This window comes from Schistocerca americana, chromosome 1 (assembly GCF_021461395.2).
Source record: "Schistocerca americana isolate TAMUIC-IGC-003095 chromosome 1, iqSchAmer2.1, whole genome shotgun sequence".
In the NCBI taxonomy this organism is placed as follows: domain Eukaryota; kingdom Metazoa; phylum Arthropoda; class Insecta; order Orthoptera; family Acrididae; genus Schistocerca; species Schistocerca americana.
Window position 1 is genome coordinate 191,360,346 of NC_060119.1, and position 14,543 is coordinate 191,374,888.

General features: G+C 41.1%; 1 protein-coding gene across 1 annotated transcript in view; it reads right to left on the reverse strand.

The window, feature by feature from the left end:
• Positions 1-1,069: 1,069 nt before the first annotated feature.
• Positions 1,070-14,543, reverse strand: part of LOC124621341 (HEAT repeat-containing protein 6) — a 76,969-nt gene continuing 63,495 nt past the window's right edge. Inside the window, exons 15-16 of the mRNA XM_047147133.1 lie at positions 13,043-13,258; positions 1,070-1,414 (exon numbers count right to left, since the gene is read on the reverse strand). Coding sequence (XP_047003089.1) covers positions 1,145-1,414; positions 13,043-13,258 — 486 coding nt within the window. The 3' untranslated portion in view covers positions 1,070-1,144. The remainder of the gene's footprint in view (positions 1,415-13,042; positions 13,259-14,543) is intronic.

Here is a 14,543-nt window from a genome sequence, read left to right on the forward strand (position 1 = left end):
TCAGTTAGTTGGTACATTTACACTGGAATTGCATACATTCTGTCAGAACTCCCAATTCCATATAGATATATCAATATTTTATTTTAAACACTGCATCTGAAATAAAAGGCTACACTTCCTAGACAAATTTAGGTATCATCATGTAGAGACCTAGATAAAACAAAACCATCTAAAAGAACCTTTTACATCAGCACGACTACCACAAAGTTATCAGTTAGGATGAACGGACATTCATCACGCACGCCATCCGATTCTTCCCCCAGACACTAATTTTCTCAGAACTCGGCAGGTGCGAGCTAGTGCTGCTACATGTCCTTAGTTCTTGCCACCCACCTGGCGCTAATTTGTTCCATCTCAGCATTTCTTCACAATAACTACTTCTTTCTTCACTCCTTTTTAGTTTTCTACATCATTTATTTTCTGACCTTTCCAATTTTTGCCGTTGCCATCCCCCTCCCACCTCTGCTGCATACAATGCACTTAGCTTTTCAGTCTTATTAACTTGTGCACAATATTTTAGCGATAATCTCTGTCTTGCATATTATTCTTTCTTCCTCATTTAAGCTCTCAGATTTTCAAATCTCATAGGGTGCAGTCTCCAACAACCAGTCTTTCCTTCTCAACCTGTCCGGTAATTCACCCCGGTTTCAACCCTTCTGCCACAACATAGCCTCTAGCGCCAAAAGCTTGCAATCGTAAAACCTTTCTATATATGTATGTCGTCCTTCCTTCGCTAGGTGAGTAGATATTTTAGCTATCCAATTACATGATATTGTCAAGTATTGACTATTTTCATTGTTAAAAGAACCTTTAGTATTTCTTCCCTCTATTTCAAATATTGTTACAATTCATATTTTATTAGTACAAGAAAATAAATCGGAATCTGTAGACTGCAAAAATTATGGAAGATTATTAATCTTTTCATACTACCTTAATTGAAATTGTTATTTAAAAAAACCTTGCTTTAAAATGATATTTATGCCTAAATACAAATATTTTTGCGTGTGGGTGTGATGCTGATGTTGGAAAAAGAATGGGGAAAATATTGGGCCATAGTAAACTATCAGTAAACAATATATAAACGTATTTTATTCTGTGTGAATACGTACAATATAAAAATTCACTGCAAGAAAAGTTTAAAAAATTATAAAAATGTGTCACTTTCCACAGAAAACACTCTCAGCAAAAGAGAAGCTGATCTTTTCTGGTCAGCACTGAGATTCTGATTGCGCAAAAAAGAAGAGATGTAATCAGCAGTCTTCATCAGGTTAGCAGTTTTCTCTGGAATCACATTTCTTTGGAATCTGGTAATACTCTGCTGAAGTACATCAATATTGAACACAACAATATCTTCAAGAGGAGTAAGATCAGCCTCGGAAACCAGATTTGCCAGATGGATCAGTGTGTGGCATATCTGCAACATAAACATTTTACACGTTGGATCAAAAATATTATCACAGATGGTGGATTGTATGTATTTTGGTAAGGATATGGGATACCAAACCAAGATCATACTTATATGAATATAATAGAGGGAAACATTTCATATGGGAAAAATATATCTAAAAACAAAGATGATGTAACTTACCAAACGAAAATGTTGGTATATTGATAGAGACACTAACAAAAACACACACACACACACACACACACACACACACACACACACACACAAAATTCAAGCTTTCGCAACCCACGGTTGCTTCATCAGGAAAGAGGGAAGGAGAGGGAAAGACGAAAGGATGTGGGTTTCAAGGGAGAGGGTAAGGAGTCATTCCAATCCTGGGAGCAGACAGACTTACCTTAGGGGGAAAAAGGGACAGTTGTCTTGTGACAGCCAGAGCGAGAGCACTAGCAGCAGCGAGTACTGTTTGTATCAAGCGTTTATTTTGCATTTTGTTTACGACCTTCCACTAAGGAAGGGATTCTATTTGTGTTTATCTGCTCTGCATAGTAACTAACAGTTCTTGATAAAACTTTACGTAGTTTTCGTGTTAGATTTCTTAGTGTTTTCTTGATCGTTTAGAACAGAAAGCGCCCTAAAACCGTCTTTTGTTTGTTTCGCGGCCGTTAGCCACTAGTCACTTGAATCAGCAGTTGTCTTGTGACAGCCAGAGCGAGAGCACCAGCAGCAGCGAGTACTGTTTGTATAAAGCGTTTTTGTACTTATTTGCTGCGCTTAGCTTTTAAATAGTTTTTCTGGGAAAACCTAGCGTAGTTTTCGCGTCTCGTATTTCAGTGAGTGTTTCTTGATTATCAGAGTAGCTCATCAGAAGATTATCTTGGGAATTTGTCACCGTATAGAGTAGGGTAAACATAGTCATGTGTAGGGACTGTGGTTGTTGTGAGCGGACGCAAGGAGAATTGGCCACTCTTCGGGGGCAGGTGGAGGCTTTGTCTGTTAGGCTCATCGAGCTCGAGGCGCAGGCGTCGGCTCGTAGTGGCGTTGGGGCAACTGTGGTGAGACCTATGCCTACTTCGGTGGCCTTGGAATCACATGGAACCCCTGATGTCGCTGCGTCTTCCGGCAGTGAGCATCTTACCGGTCAGCCATCACTCCAGGGTGAATGGCGGACAGTGGTGGGCTCGCGCGTGCCTGGCCGAAAGGCGAAGGTGGGATCTGGCCGCGTGGCAGCTGCCTTACCCCTTTCCAACAGGTACGGGGTGCTTCCTAGTGGTGATGACATCGTTTCCGAGCCACCACAGGATGCCTCGCCTGTTGGGCCAGTGGCCGATTCTCCGGCAAGGTCCCGACAGTCACAGAGGGCGGGCCTATTAGTTATAGGGAGCTCCAACGTTAGGCGGGTTATGGAGCCCCTTAGGAAAATAGCGGGTAGGTCGGGGAAGAATGCCAGTGTGCACTCGGTGTGCTTGCCGGGGGGTCTCGTCCGTAATGTGGAGGAGGCCCTTCCGGCAGCTATTGAACGCACTGGGTGTGACCGGCTGCAGATAGTAGCACATGTCGGAACGAATGACGCCTGCCGCTTGGGTTCTGAGGCCATCCTTGGTTCCTTCCGGCGGCTGGCTGATTTGGTGAAGACAACCAGCATCGCACGCGGAGTGCAAGCTGAGCTTAATATCTGCAGCATAGTGCCCAGAGTCGATCGCGGTCCTCTGGTTTGGAGCCGTGTGGAGGGTCTAAACCAGAGGCTCAGACGACTCTGCAACTATAATGGTTGCAAATTCATCGACCTCCGTTATTGGGTGGAGAACTGTAGGGCCCCCCTAGACAGGTCAGGCGTGCACTACACACCGGAAGCAGCTACTAGGGTAGCAGAGTACGTGTGGCGTGCACACGGGGGTTTTTTAGGTTAGAGGGACCCCCCCTTGGGCGAAACGATAAAATACCTGACGGCTTACCAGAGAGGACATTATCATCGTTGATAAAGAACGTCCGTCCTCAGAGACCAAAAACAGGAAAAGTTAACGTAATATTGGTAAACTGCAGGAGTATCCAGGGCAAGGTTCCTGAATTAGTATCTCTTATTGAAGGAAATAGTGCGCATATAGTATTAGGAACGGAAAGTTGGTTAAAACCGGAAGTGAACAGTAACGAAATCCTAGACACAGAATGGAATATATACCGCAAGGATAGGATAAACGCCAATGGTGGAGGAGTATTTAAAGCAGTAAAGAATTCAATAATATCCAGTGAAGTTATTAGCGAATGCGAATGTGAAATAATCTGGGTTAAGTTAAGTATCAAAGGTGGGTCAGATATGATAGTCGGATGCTTCTATAGACCACCTGCATCAGCAACCGTAGTAGTTGAGCGCCTCAGAGAGAACCTGCAGAACGTCGTGAAGAAGTTTCGTGATCATACTATTGTAATAGGGGGAGACTTCAATCTACCAGGTATAGAATGGGATAGTCACACAATCAGAACTGGAGCCAGGGACAGAGACTCTTGTGACATTATCCTGACTGCCTTGTCCGAGAATTACTTCGAGCAGATAGTTAGAGAACCAACTAGTGAAGCTAACGTTTTAGACCTCATAGCAACAAATAGACCGGAACTTTTCGACTCCGTGAATGTAGAAGAGGGTATCAGTGATCATAAGTCAGTGGTTGCATCAATGACTACAAGTGTAATAAGAAATGCCAAGAAAGGAAGGAAAATATATTTGCTTAACAAGAGTGATAGGGCACAAATCGCAGAATATCTGAGTGACCACCATCAAACGTTCATTTCTGAGGAAGAGGATGTGGAACAAAAATGGAAAAAATTCAGAAACATCGTCCAGTACGCCTTAGATAAGTTCGTACCGACTAAGGTCCAAAGCGAGGGGAAAGATCCACCGTGGTATAACAATCATGTACGAAAGGTACTACGGAAACAAAGAAAGCTTCATCATAGGTTTAAGAGTAGTCGAATCATAGCTGATAAGGAAAAGCTGAACGAAGCGAAAAAGAGCGTAAAGAGAGCAATGAGAGAAGCATTCAACGAATTCGAACATAAAACATTGGCAAACAATCTAAACAAGAACCCTAAAAAGTTTTGGTCATATGTAAAATCGGTAAGCGGATCTAAACCCCCTATTCAGTCACTCGTTGACCACGATGGCACCGAAACAGAGGACAACCGAAGAAAGGCAGAAATACTGAATTCAGTGTTCCGAAACTGTTTCACTGCGGAAAATCGTAACACGGTCCCTGACTTCAGCCGTCGCACGGACGCCAAAATGGAAAATATTGAAATAAACGATATCAGAATTGAAAAACAACTGCTATCACTTAGTAGCGGAAAAGCATCCGGACCAGACGAGATACCCTTAAGATTCTACAGTGATTATGCTAAAGAACTTGCCCCCTTTCTATCAGCAATTTATCGTAGATCGCTGGAAGAACGTAAAGTACCTAGCGACTGGAAGAAAGCGCAGGTCGTTCCCATTTTCAAGAAGGGTCATAAATCAGATGCGAATAATTATAGGCCTATTTCGCTTACGTCAATCTGTTGTAGAATAATTGAACATGTTTTGTGTTCTCGTATTATGACGTTCTTAGATAATACAAATCTCCTTCATCATAACCAACATGGATTCCGCAAACAGAGATCATGTGAAACTCAGCTCGCCCTATTTGCCCAAGAAATTCACAGTGCCATAGACACTGGCGAGCAGATTGATGCCGTATTCCTGGACTTCCGGAAGGCATTTGATACGGTTCCGCACTTACGTTTAGTGAAAAAAATACGAGCTTACGGAATATCGGACCAGGTTTGTGATTGGATTCAGGATTTCCTAGAAGAAAGAACACAACATGTCATTCTTAACGGTTCAAAATCTGCAGATGTAGAGGTAATTTCGGGAGTACCGCAGGGAAGCGTGATAGGACCTTTATTGTTTACAATATACATAAATGACTTAGTTGACAACATCGGTAGCTCCGTGAGGCTATTTGCAGATGACACGGTTGTCTACAAGAAAGTAGCAACATCAGAAGACTCGTACGTACTCCAGGAGGACCTGCAGAGGATTAATGCATGGTGCGACAGCTGGCAGCTTTCCCTAAACGTAGATAAATGTAATATAATGCGCATACATAGGGGCAGAAATCCATTCCAGTACGATTATGCCATAGGTGGTAAATCATTGGAAGCGGTAACGACCGTAAAATACTTGGGAGTTACTATCCGGAGCGATCTGAAGTGGAATGATCACATAAAACAAATAGTGGGAAAAGCAGGCGCCAGGTTGAGATTCATAGGAAGAATTCTAAGAAAATGTGACTCATCGACGAAAGAAGTAGCTTACAAAACGCTTGTTCGTCCGATTCTTGAGTATTGCTCATCAGTATGGGACCCTTACCAGGTTGGATTAATAGAAGAGATAGACATGATCCAGCGAAAAGCAGCGCGATTCGTCATGGGGACATTTAGTCAGCGCGAGAGCTTTACGGAGATGCTGAACAAGCTCCAGTGGCGGACACTTCAAGAAAGGCGTTACGCAATACGGAGAGGTTTATTATCGAAATTACGAGAGAGCACATTCCGGGAAGAGATGGGCAACATATTACTACCGCCCACATATATCTCGCGTAATGATCACAACGAAAAGATCCGAGAAATTAGAGCAAATACGGAGACTTACAAGCAGTCGTTCTTCCCACGCACAATTCGTGAATGGAACAGGGAAGGGGGGATCAGATAGTGGTACAATAAGTACCCTCCGCCACACACCGTAAGGTGGCTCGCGGAGTATAAATATAGATGTAGATGTAGATGTAGATGTATATACTCGCACACAAACACATATCCATCCGCACATGTGTGTGTGTGTGTGTGTGTGTGTGTGTGTGTGTGTGTGTGTGTGTATACCTGTCCCTTTTCCCCCCTAAGGTAAGTCTTTCCACTCTTGGGATTGGAGTGGCTCCTTACCCTCTCCCTTGAAACCCACATCCTTTCGTCTTTCCCTCTCCTTCCTTCTCTCCTGATGAAGCAACCGTGGGTTGCGAAAGCTTGAATTTTGTGTGTGTGTGTTTGTGTTTGTTAGTGTCTCTATCAACATACCAACGCTTGTTTGTTAAGTTACATCATCTTTGTTTTTAGATATACACGATCATACTTATATTCACCTGGAATAGCTTGGGTGAACACAGAACACCTTGGTCAGGAAACCAAGCTCAGAACTTGTGAACACATTATGTTAAGACTTTAGCTGACAATAAAACAAAAAGTAAAATCCAACAAAACAAAAAGGAAAATCCATTTCAAATGCCACCAGAAATACATGAAAGACTGCACTGATTTTCACATTTCTGGAGTCAAGTGTTCTCTTCTGAGAACTGGAGACATGAAAATTGGTAACTGTTTGTGGAAATTTAACAGCTTCTGTTCACTTAGAAAACTGGGCAAGGAACAACAAAGTAACAATGAATGTGGAGAAAGAAATTGATTAATACACAATGTTCAAGAAAGTGGACAGAAAGAAGCTGTAAATCAGTCTGACGACCATAAAGCAGTCCACTATTATTATTTGTGAATCTGCTGCAAAACATCATAAACAAACAGTTGCATCTGTAAGTGAGAGAAGGGGGAGAGGGGGGGAGAGAGATCAGCTGAATCACAAAGATAAAAACTTTTTGTTCCCAAGATATAAAACATTTTATCACTGCCTGCCTCAGGGAACACTGAGGCATCAGGTATAAGAGTGTCACATATGCAAGCAAAGTGGTGCCTGAAACAAAGACATCTGCAAGAGTGGGCGAGTCAGCTAGCAGCTAATCAGCCAGATGTCAATCAATGGGTACAGAATTTAGCTGAATTAAATTTGGGATTTTCCCAAAAGCATAACGTACAAAATTTTCTGTACCATCATCATCCTATATGACCAAATGTGTGTTCATCTAAATTTCGGTACATACTGACCAACACCTCCAAGCAAATGTCTGTAATCCAGCCTACCATGTCAAAGACGCCAGCCACTTCCTACACCAACTCTTCACCGTCCCTACACCTTTACCTCCTGGATCCCTACTCGTCACTTGTTGACACCACCTCCCTATACACCAACATCCCTGATGCCCATGGTCTTACCACTATTGAACATTACCTCTCCCAACATCCTTCAGGCTCCAAACCCACTACCTCAATCCTCATACACCTTGCTAACTATATCCTAACCCACAAGTATTTCTCATTTGGAGGGGAGGTATACAAACAAATCTGCGGCACAGCAATGGGCACCCACATGGCACCCTCCAATGCCTACATTTTTATGGGCGATCTACAGGAGACCTTCCTAGCCTCCCAAAACACCAAACCCTTAGGCTGGTTCAGGTTCATTGTTGATATCTTTATGATCTGGACCCGGAGCCAAGACACCTATCTTCGTTCCTTCACAACATCATGAACACCTTCTCTCCCACCCACTTTGCATGTTTCTCCTCAACACAGTGTGCCACCTTCCTAGTTGTTGACCACCTCCTCTCTGATGGCTCCATCTGCACCTCTGTCAACATTCAACCCACCAACTGTACCTGCATTCTGATAGCGGTCATCCCTTTCAGACCAGAAAATCCCTCCCATGTAACATGGTTACCTGGACGCAATATATCTTCAGTGACAAAATCTGCCCTGCTCAGTATGCTAGGGTCTCACAAAGGCCTTCAGATAGGCACTACCCTCAGACCTAGTCTGCAAACAGATCTCCCATGCCATTTTCTCTCACAATCCCAATCCTCCCATCACCCTCAAAAACTAGCCACAAGGTAGTATCTCCTTTGTCACCCTGTACCACTCCAGACTCGAACAACTGAACTACATCCTTCGCTAGGGCTTTGGTTACCTATCATCGTGCCCTGAAATGAGGGACATCCTTACCCGAGATTCTTTCCACCCCTCGTAAAGTGGTGTTCTGTTGCCCAGCCAACCTCCACAACATCCTAGTCCATCCCTATGGCACTCCCAATCCCAACCGCTGGTCACAAGAATCATATCCCTGTAGAAGACCCATGTGCAAAACATACTCAATTCACCCTCCCCAACACTTCCTGCCACAGGTTTATCCTACCTTATCAGCAGCCGGGCCATCTGTGAAAGCAGCCGTGACATTTACCAGCTCTGGTACAATCATAGCATAGCTTTTTGTGTTGGTGTGACTACCAACCACCCGTCCACCAGGATGAATGGCCACAAGATGCAGCTGAAGGTAACACACTTGATTTCAATGGCTGCTTCACTACCCATGCCATCTGGTTTCTTCCCTCCACCACCAGCTTTTCTGAACTTCACAGATGGGAGTTACCCTTACAACAAATTCTCCGCTCCCGTAATTATCCTGGCCTCAACAAACAGTAACACACTGTCCCCATACCCTCCACCCAATAGTTTCCACCCCCAATGTTGCGTCCTCTCCTCCCCATTCTTATCTCTCACTTTGTTTATTTGCAAATCTCTGCCAACGCATCCACCTGTCTTTCCCTGCTCCTTTCATTTTTTGCTCCTTTTTCCCCCATCTCCCTGCCCCACAACCTTCTGACATTGTGTCTGTTGAAGTCTAGTCCCGGCACATTCCACCAGACAGCATTCGTATCTCTCCCCACCCTTACACTACTATCTCCTCCCCTTCCCCACCCCTCCAGATTGCTGCTTGCATCCCACATGATGTTGCATTCTAGCCCGAGATGATGGACTTTGTGGTCATGTGTGCGTGAGGTGTGCTTACTTTGTGTGTGTGTGTGTGTGTGTGTGTGTGTGTGTGTGTGTGTGTGGGGGGGGGTGGGTGTGTGCGTGTGTGTCTCAACCGACAAAACTGCGGCTTAAAACTACACGTGTCTTTTAATCATGCCTGTCTGCAACCTGATGGGTCTTCTTTATGGTAAGTAGCAATCTGTCTTTTCCTACATTGTTAATATTCCTATCTGGAGTTTCCACCAATATTATTTTCAATTTAGAAGAATTATTTTCTGCCTTACCTCTCTATAGCTTAAGTAACCAGCCCTATAAATTTGCTGTAATTTAAAAGCAAATGTAACGGAGCAATGTTGGACTATCCTACTTATTCTTACACCACTCCTGATGTCAATATTTGTTTCTTTGTTGAACTCTTTTTAATAGTAGTTTCTATACCATAATTACATAACACAAGATTTCTTATTCACACAGTACCCTGCTGAACTTTATTATTCACAGTACAGTGCACTAGTTGATAATAACACTAGTATCTTTAGTTCATATGGAAACATTTTATTTGAAGAAATATGCATAATTTATTATACCAGTTAACCATGTGCACATTGTTACAAGATGGAAGCCCTCATTCTCCTTCTTCACACAAATGTTTTACTTTCCTGAGAACTTACCATCTGAAAACATATTTTTATTTAAAACTGTTGCGTTCCAGAAAGTACGAATCTAAAAATGTGATTCTTTCTAAAATTCAGTGTTATAGTTTAGTGTCCCAAATTTTCCTGCTTTTAAAAATATATACTTTTATTAAAATAACCCATTAGTTTGTTAATTATTTCAGTTAGAAAATTTCACTTTCTAGAAAATTCTTAGTAAACTTTGGGAGTCCCCATACGAATTAAAATTTCCCTGTCATTCATTACAGGTAAGAACACAACTTTATAAATGACAAGGAAAGAATTGTAGAAAGATGGAAAGAATACTTCCCAGAACTGTTGAATCACCCAGACCCAAATGAGATGTTAGCTGCAGATACTATGGATGAAAGGAAAAATGAAGAAGAATAGGAAGTTAGTTAATAAGACGTGACGATAGCAATCAAAGGACTCAGAAACAACAAAGCCCCAGGGGAGGATAGAACAACATCAGAATTAATCAATGAGGGAGGTGAGAGCTTACACTTAAGAGATACATAAATTGATGCAGTTGATATGGGAGAAGGAGACACTGCCAGAAGAATGGAAGTTGGCTATAATATGCCCAATATACAAGAAGGGAAGCAAAATGGAATGTGGTAACTACAGAGGAATCAGCTTGTTGAATGTAACGTATAAGGTACTGTCCATCATTATCCTCAGAAAATTGCAACCATTCATGGAGAACAACATACAGGAGTACCAAACTGGCTTTCGAAAAAAACGATTGACAATAGATCACATTGACAGTAGATCAAATTTTCACACTAAGACAATTGTTTGAAAAACACTGGGAACATGATAAAGATATCTAAAGCCTGTTTGTCAATTTTCAATGTGCATATGACAGCGTCCACAGGAATAGCCTATACAATGCAATGCGTGACTTCAGAATTCCTGAGAAGGTAGTGAGAATGGTGCAAGCTTGTATGGAAGGGCCAAAGGCAGCAGTACATTTCTGAGGAGTCACATCAGAAACATTTGGGATTGAGACAGGCCTCAGACAAGGGGATGCTCTCTCATGTGCTCTGTTCAATGTCATGTTAGAGAAAGTACTAAAAGAGTGTAGGCAACAGGAGGGGGCTGGAGTACGAATGGACGGTAACTTCAATTGCCTTGAATATGCAGAGCACCAGTTGAAAAGAATGTGCCAAAAAATGGACAATTATGCACAGAAGGAAGGGCTCAAAGTGAATCAAGAAAAAACAGAGTTCATGCAATTAGGAAGAAGACAAGAGCAGGAAGAATTTCTTCAGAGGTTCGAGAGTACACCAGTTCAAATACTTGGGATCTTGGTTTACCATGGACAACAACATAAAAATGGACATCAGGGAAAGAATAGCAGTGGGAATGAAATGTATCCATTCCCTCAGAGAGACACTCGGCTCTAAATCGATGTCAGTGAACACTAAGATGAAAATCTATGGTTCAGAAACATGGAGTATGACTAAGTGAGAAAAGGAAAAACTACTAATATTTGAAAGAAGAGTAATGAGGAAGATGTGCGGACCAGTTTTAGATAACGGAGAATGGAGGAGAAGGAAAAACGAGAAAATCTACCTTCTAATGCAACAACCAACTATCGTAAAGAAGATAAAGAGCAAAAGAATACAATGGGTGGCCCACTTAGCCCATATGCCAGATGGAAGACAGGCGAAGACGGCACTAGAGGGGAAACCAAACACCCCATTGGACGACCAAGGCAGCGCAGGATGGACAACCTGATGAAGGACCTAGCAGCCCTGGGGACTGAAAACACCTGGAGAATACAAGCAAAAAACAGGAAGGGATGAAGGCAGTTTGTGAAAGCAGTGCTGGTCTGCAGGGCCTTTGATCACTCGATATCTATCTATCTATCTATCTATCGTAAAGTAGTACCTACTATTAGTCAATTTTTGTCATTTTCCAATTATGCTTCTGCTAAATTTACTTCACTGCTTATTGTATCTTGGTATCTTTAATTTTGTCTTGTATTTTAACATACAAAATGTAACAGTAGTGTATCTTAACTGTTTCGCAGCTTCTGTAGTATGTTCACCTATGTTCAAAATGTTCAAATGTGTGTGGAATTTTATGGGACTTAACTGCTAAGGTCATCAATCCCTAAGCTTACACACTACTTAACCTAAATTATCCTAAGTACAAACACACACACCCATGCTCAAGGGAGGACTCGAACCTCCGCCAGGACCAGCCGCACAGTCCATGACTGCAGCGCCCTAGACCACTCGGCTAATCCCGCGCAGCTGTTCACCTATGAGCAGGAGTCTTGCACAAAGCCTAAATCAATGTTTGATAGTTAAAATGTAAAGTAGCATGTCACACAGTCAATATCTAGTCATCAATGAGTGTATAACCATGTTCAGTTCATTAGCTTTTAATTGCTGTAAAGATATATAGTTATATTGTTGATCACTGCCACTTGTGTACATTTCGAAATGTCTTCTACTGGGTACAGCTCACCAATTTGTGTTACGATACTGATGCTTATACATGCTAAAAATTTAATGCTCTAAATTGAACCTTTTGGTAGAATGTAAATAATCTGGAGTAAAGGAGACAACTAACTGACTAAAGGACACATTGAGCCAGCAACAGGAATATGCAAGAGAGAGAAAAATGTTGCTATTTTTTTTGGAAAGTTTCCTTTCTCTTTTGTATGTGCCTGTCAATGTCTCAACTCTTCCGATATTAAAATTACATACTAAATTTAGTGCTATAAATATGAAGATAATGCATAGTAAATTCTGCAGTGTTTTGTATGTTATTAAATAATGCTTTATCATATCCAATACTTACAGGAGTTAAAATTAAAGGACAGATTCAATGAGGCAGAGGCATGCAAAACAGGTCAGTAAGTTACACAAGAAAGTGTTAAGATTCATTGTAAAAATTTTAAAATTTTATTTAAAAAGAAACATGTATGTAAATAGACAGTGACAGACCTCTTGTAATGCCAGAATATATATCATATAGACAATTTACTGAAAGTCTATATATCAGTACTTTGGCAAAGTTTGCATCTCTACTTGCAATACAGTTAACAACGCCGACATGATATGCAATATGTAATGATACTGTCTCAAAAATTGTGTTCTCCACACAGATTTACTAAACCACTGGACTAGGTGCTTGGGGAAAAAATAAAGTGGTAATTTTATTGTTTTGTGGGAAGTATTGTCTAGAGGTGATTAAGAGCACTATTGTAAATTAATGATACCTGTTGTACAAGATTATCTTGATGCTGGTATTCATTGAAGTCTTCCATATTGTGAGAATTCTCCAGTGCATGTATCAATGCTATCCAAACATTTATGTAGAGACTTCCATACTGTTCTCTTGTGGAAGGGGCTGCTAAAGCAGCTGCTGCACTAATCCTTACTTTGAAGTTACGAAAATTCTGTACTAATTCCAATAATGTGTGGAAAGTAGATGCCTGAAAAAATTACAAAAACATACTATCATATAGAACTCTGTATCTAAAAGAAATGTGTCTGTTACAAAAGTTTTCAAATAATATGCCAATCCATAAAAATTCTTAAAAAGCTTCTAGAAGTGTCTTCTCTTCAAACCACCTGCCATGCTATTGGAGGTGGGGTTTCCCATCTGCACTAAACCACATTAAATGACTCCCCAACATTGATTTTTTCCTTGTCTTTATTTTCCACAACTGGTAATATTCTTATGCTGTAATGCATTTTCCTAATCCTTTCCACATACTTTTTGTTAGCATCTATTCACTGCATTATTCCTATCCTGCAAGTCAATTATTTTCCACTGATCATCAATCCCTCTCTTCCTGTCTCTCTGAAGTTTCCACTTAGATTTCAATCAATTTTTTTCTGAACAAGAATGGAAATCTGAGAGCTGATAAATCTCTTAGTTCTATTCAGGTTTTCTGTTCATCATTCATCACATCTGCTTCAGTGTGAGTGATAATTCAATTTCCTACAGTGCATTTGAGCTAATCTGGATCCCTCTCGTAATACTTTTCATTTGATACAATATTTCAAGTTGTCTCCTCTCACTCTGAATCATTTGAAACTGCTGAACTGGCATGCAACTATAAGTTTCTGCATTACTATAAAATTAGGTGTGACAGCCCTACTTCTTGCTAAATTTCCAAAAAAAGTATTAGAATATGGCAATCATCTGCCTGGAACATTTGTTTCAATATAGATTTGCTTACTTTGCGTAGATCTATTGTAGATGGTATACCATTACATTTCTTTGTTCTGTCAAACTGTTCATCAAGCCAGATATAGTTATGCAGTTAGGTTGGTGGTATGGAGAGGATGTATTGTGTAACACAGAATACGATGCTTATTGCTAGTTTTACACTCACAAACTTTGTAATTTCTTTAAAAAATTCTTCAGTGTATAAAATAAAGATATCCACTGCTGAGGAAAGTGATATTTACGGAGTCAGAAAAAATGTGAGCAAGTATAAATGAATCAGGAGCTACAGTACAGTTATAGAGTGTCTGACAAGCTTATGAAAATGCAGTGGGGCTTAATAATCACAGCCAGCCAACCATAGTTCATGATCAGCGAACAATGGAAGGTTTGTCCACTGAAGTACATGCTATTTTTTACATTAAACCCTGCTGCGCTCCTGTGGGCTTTTCAAAAAGTAAATATGATGGTTACAGTGCAAATTTCAATTTCCCCCACCATATAGTATCAACGACAGATGTCATATGTTCTTCTGTGAGAGAAAT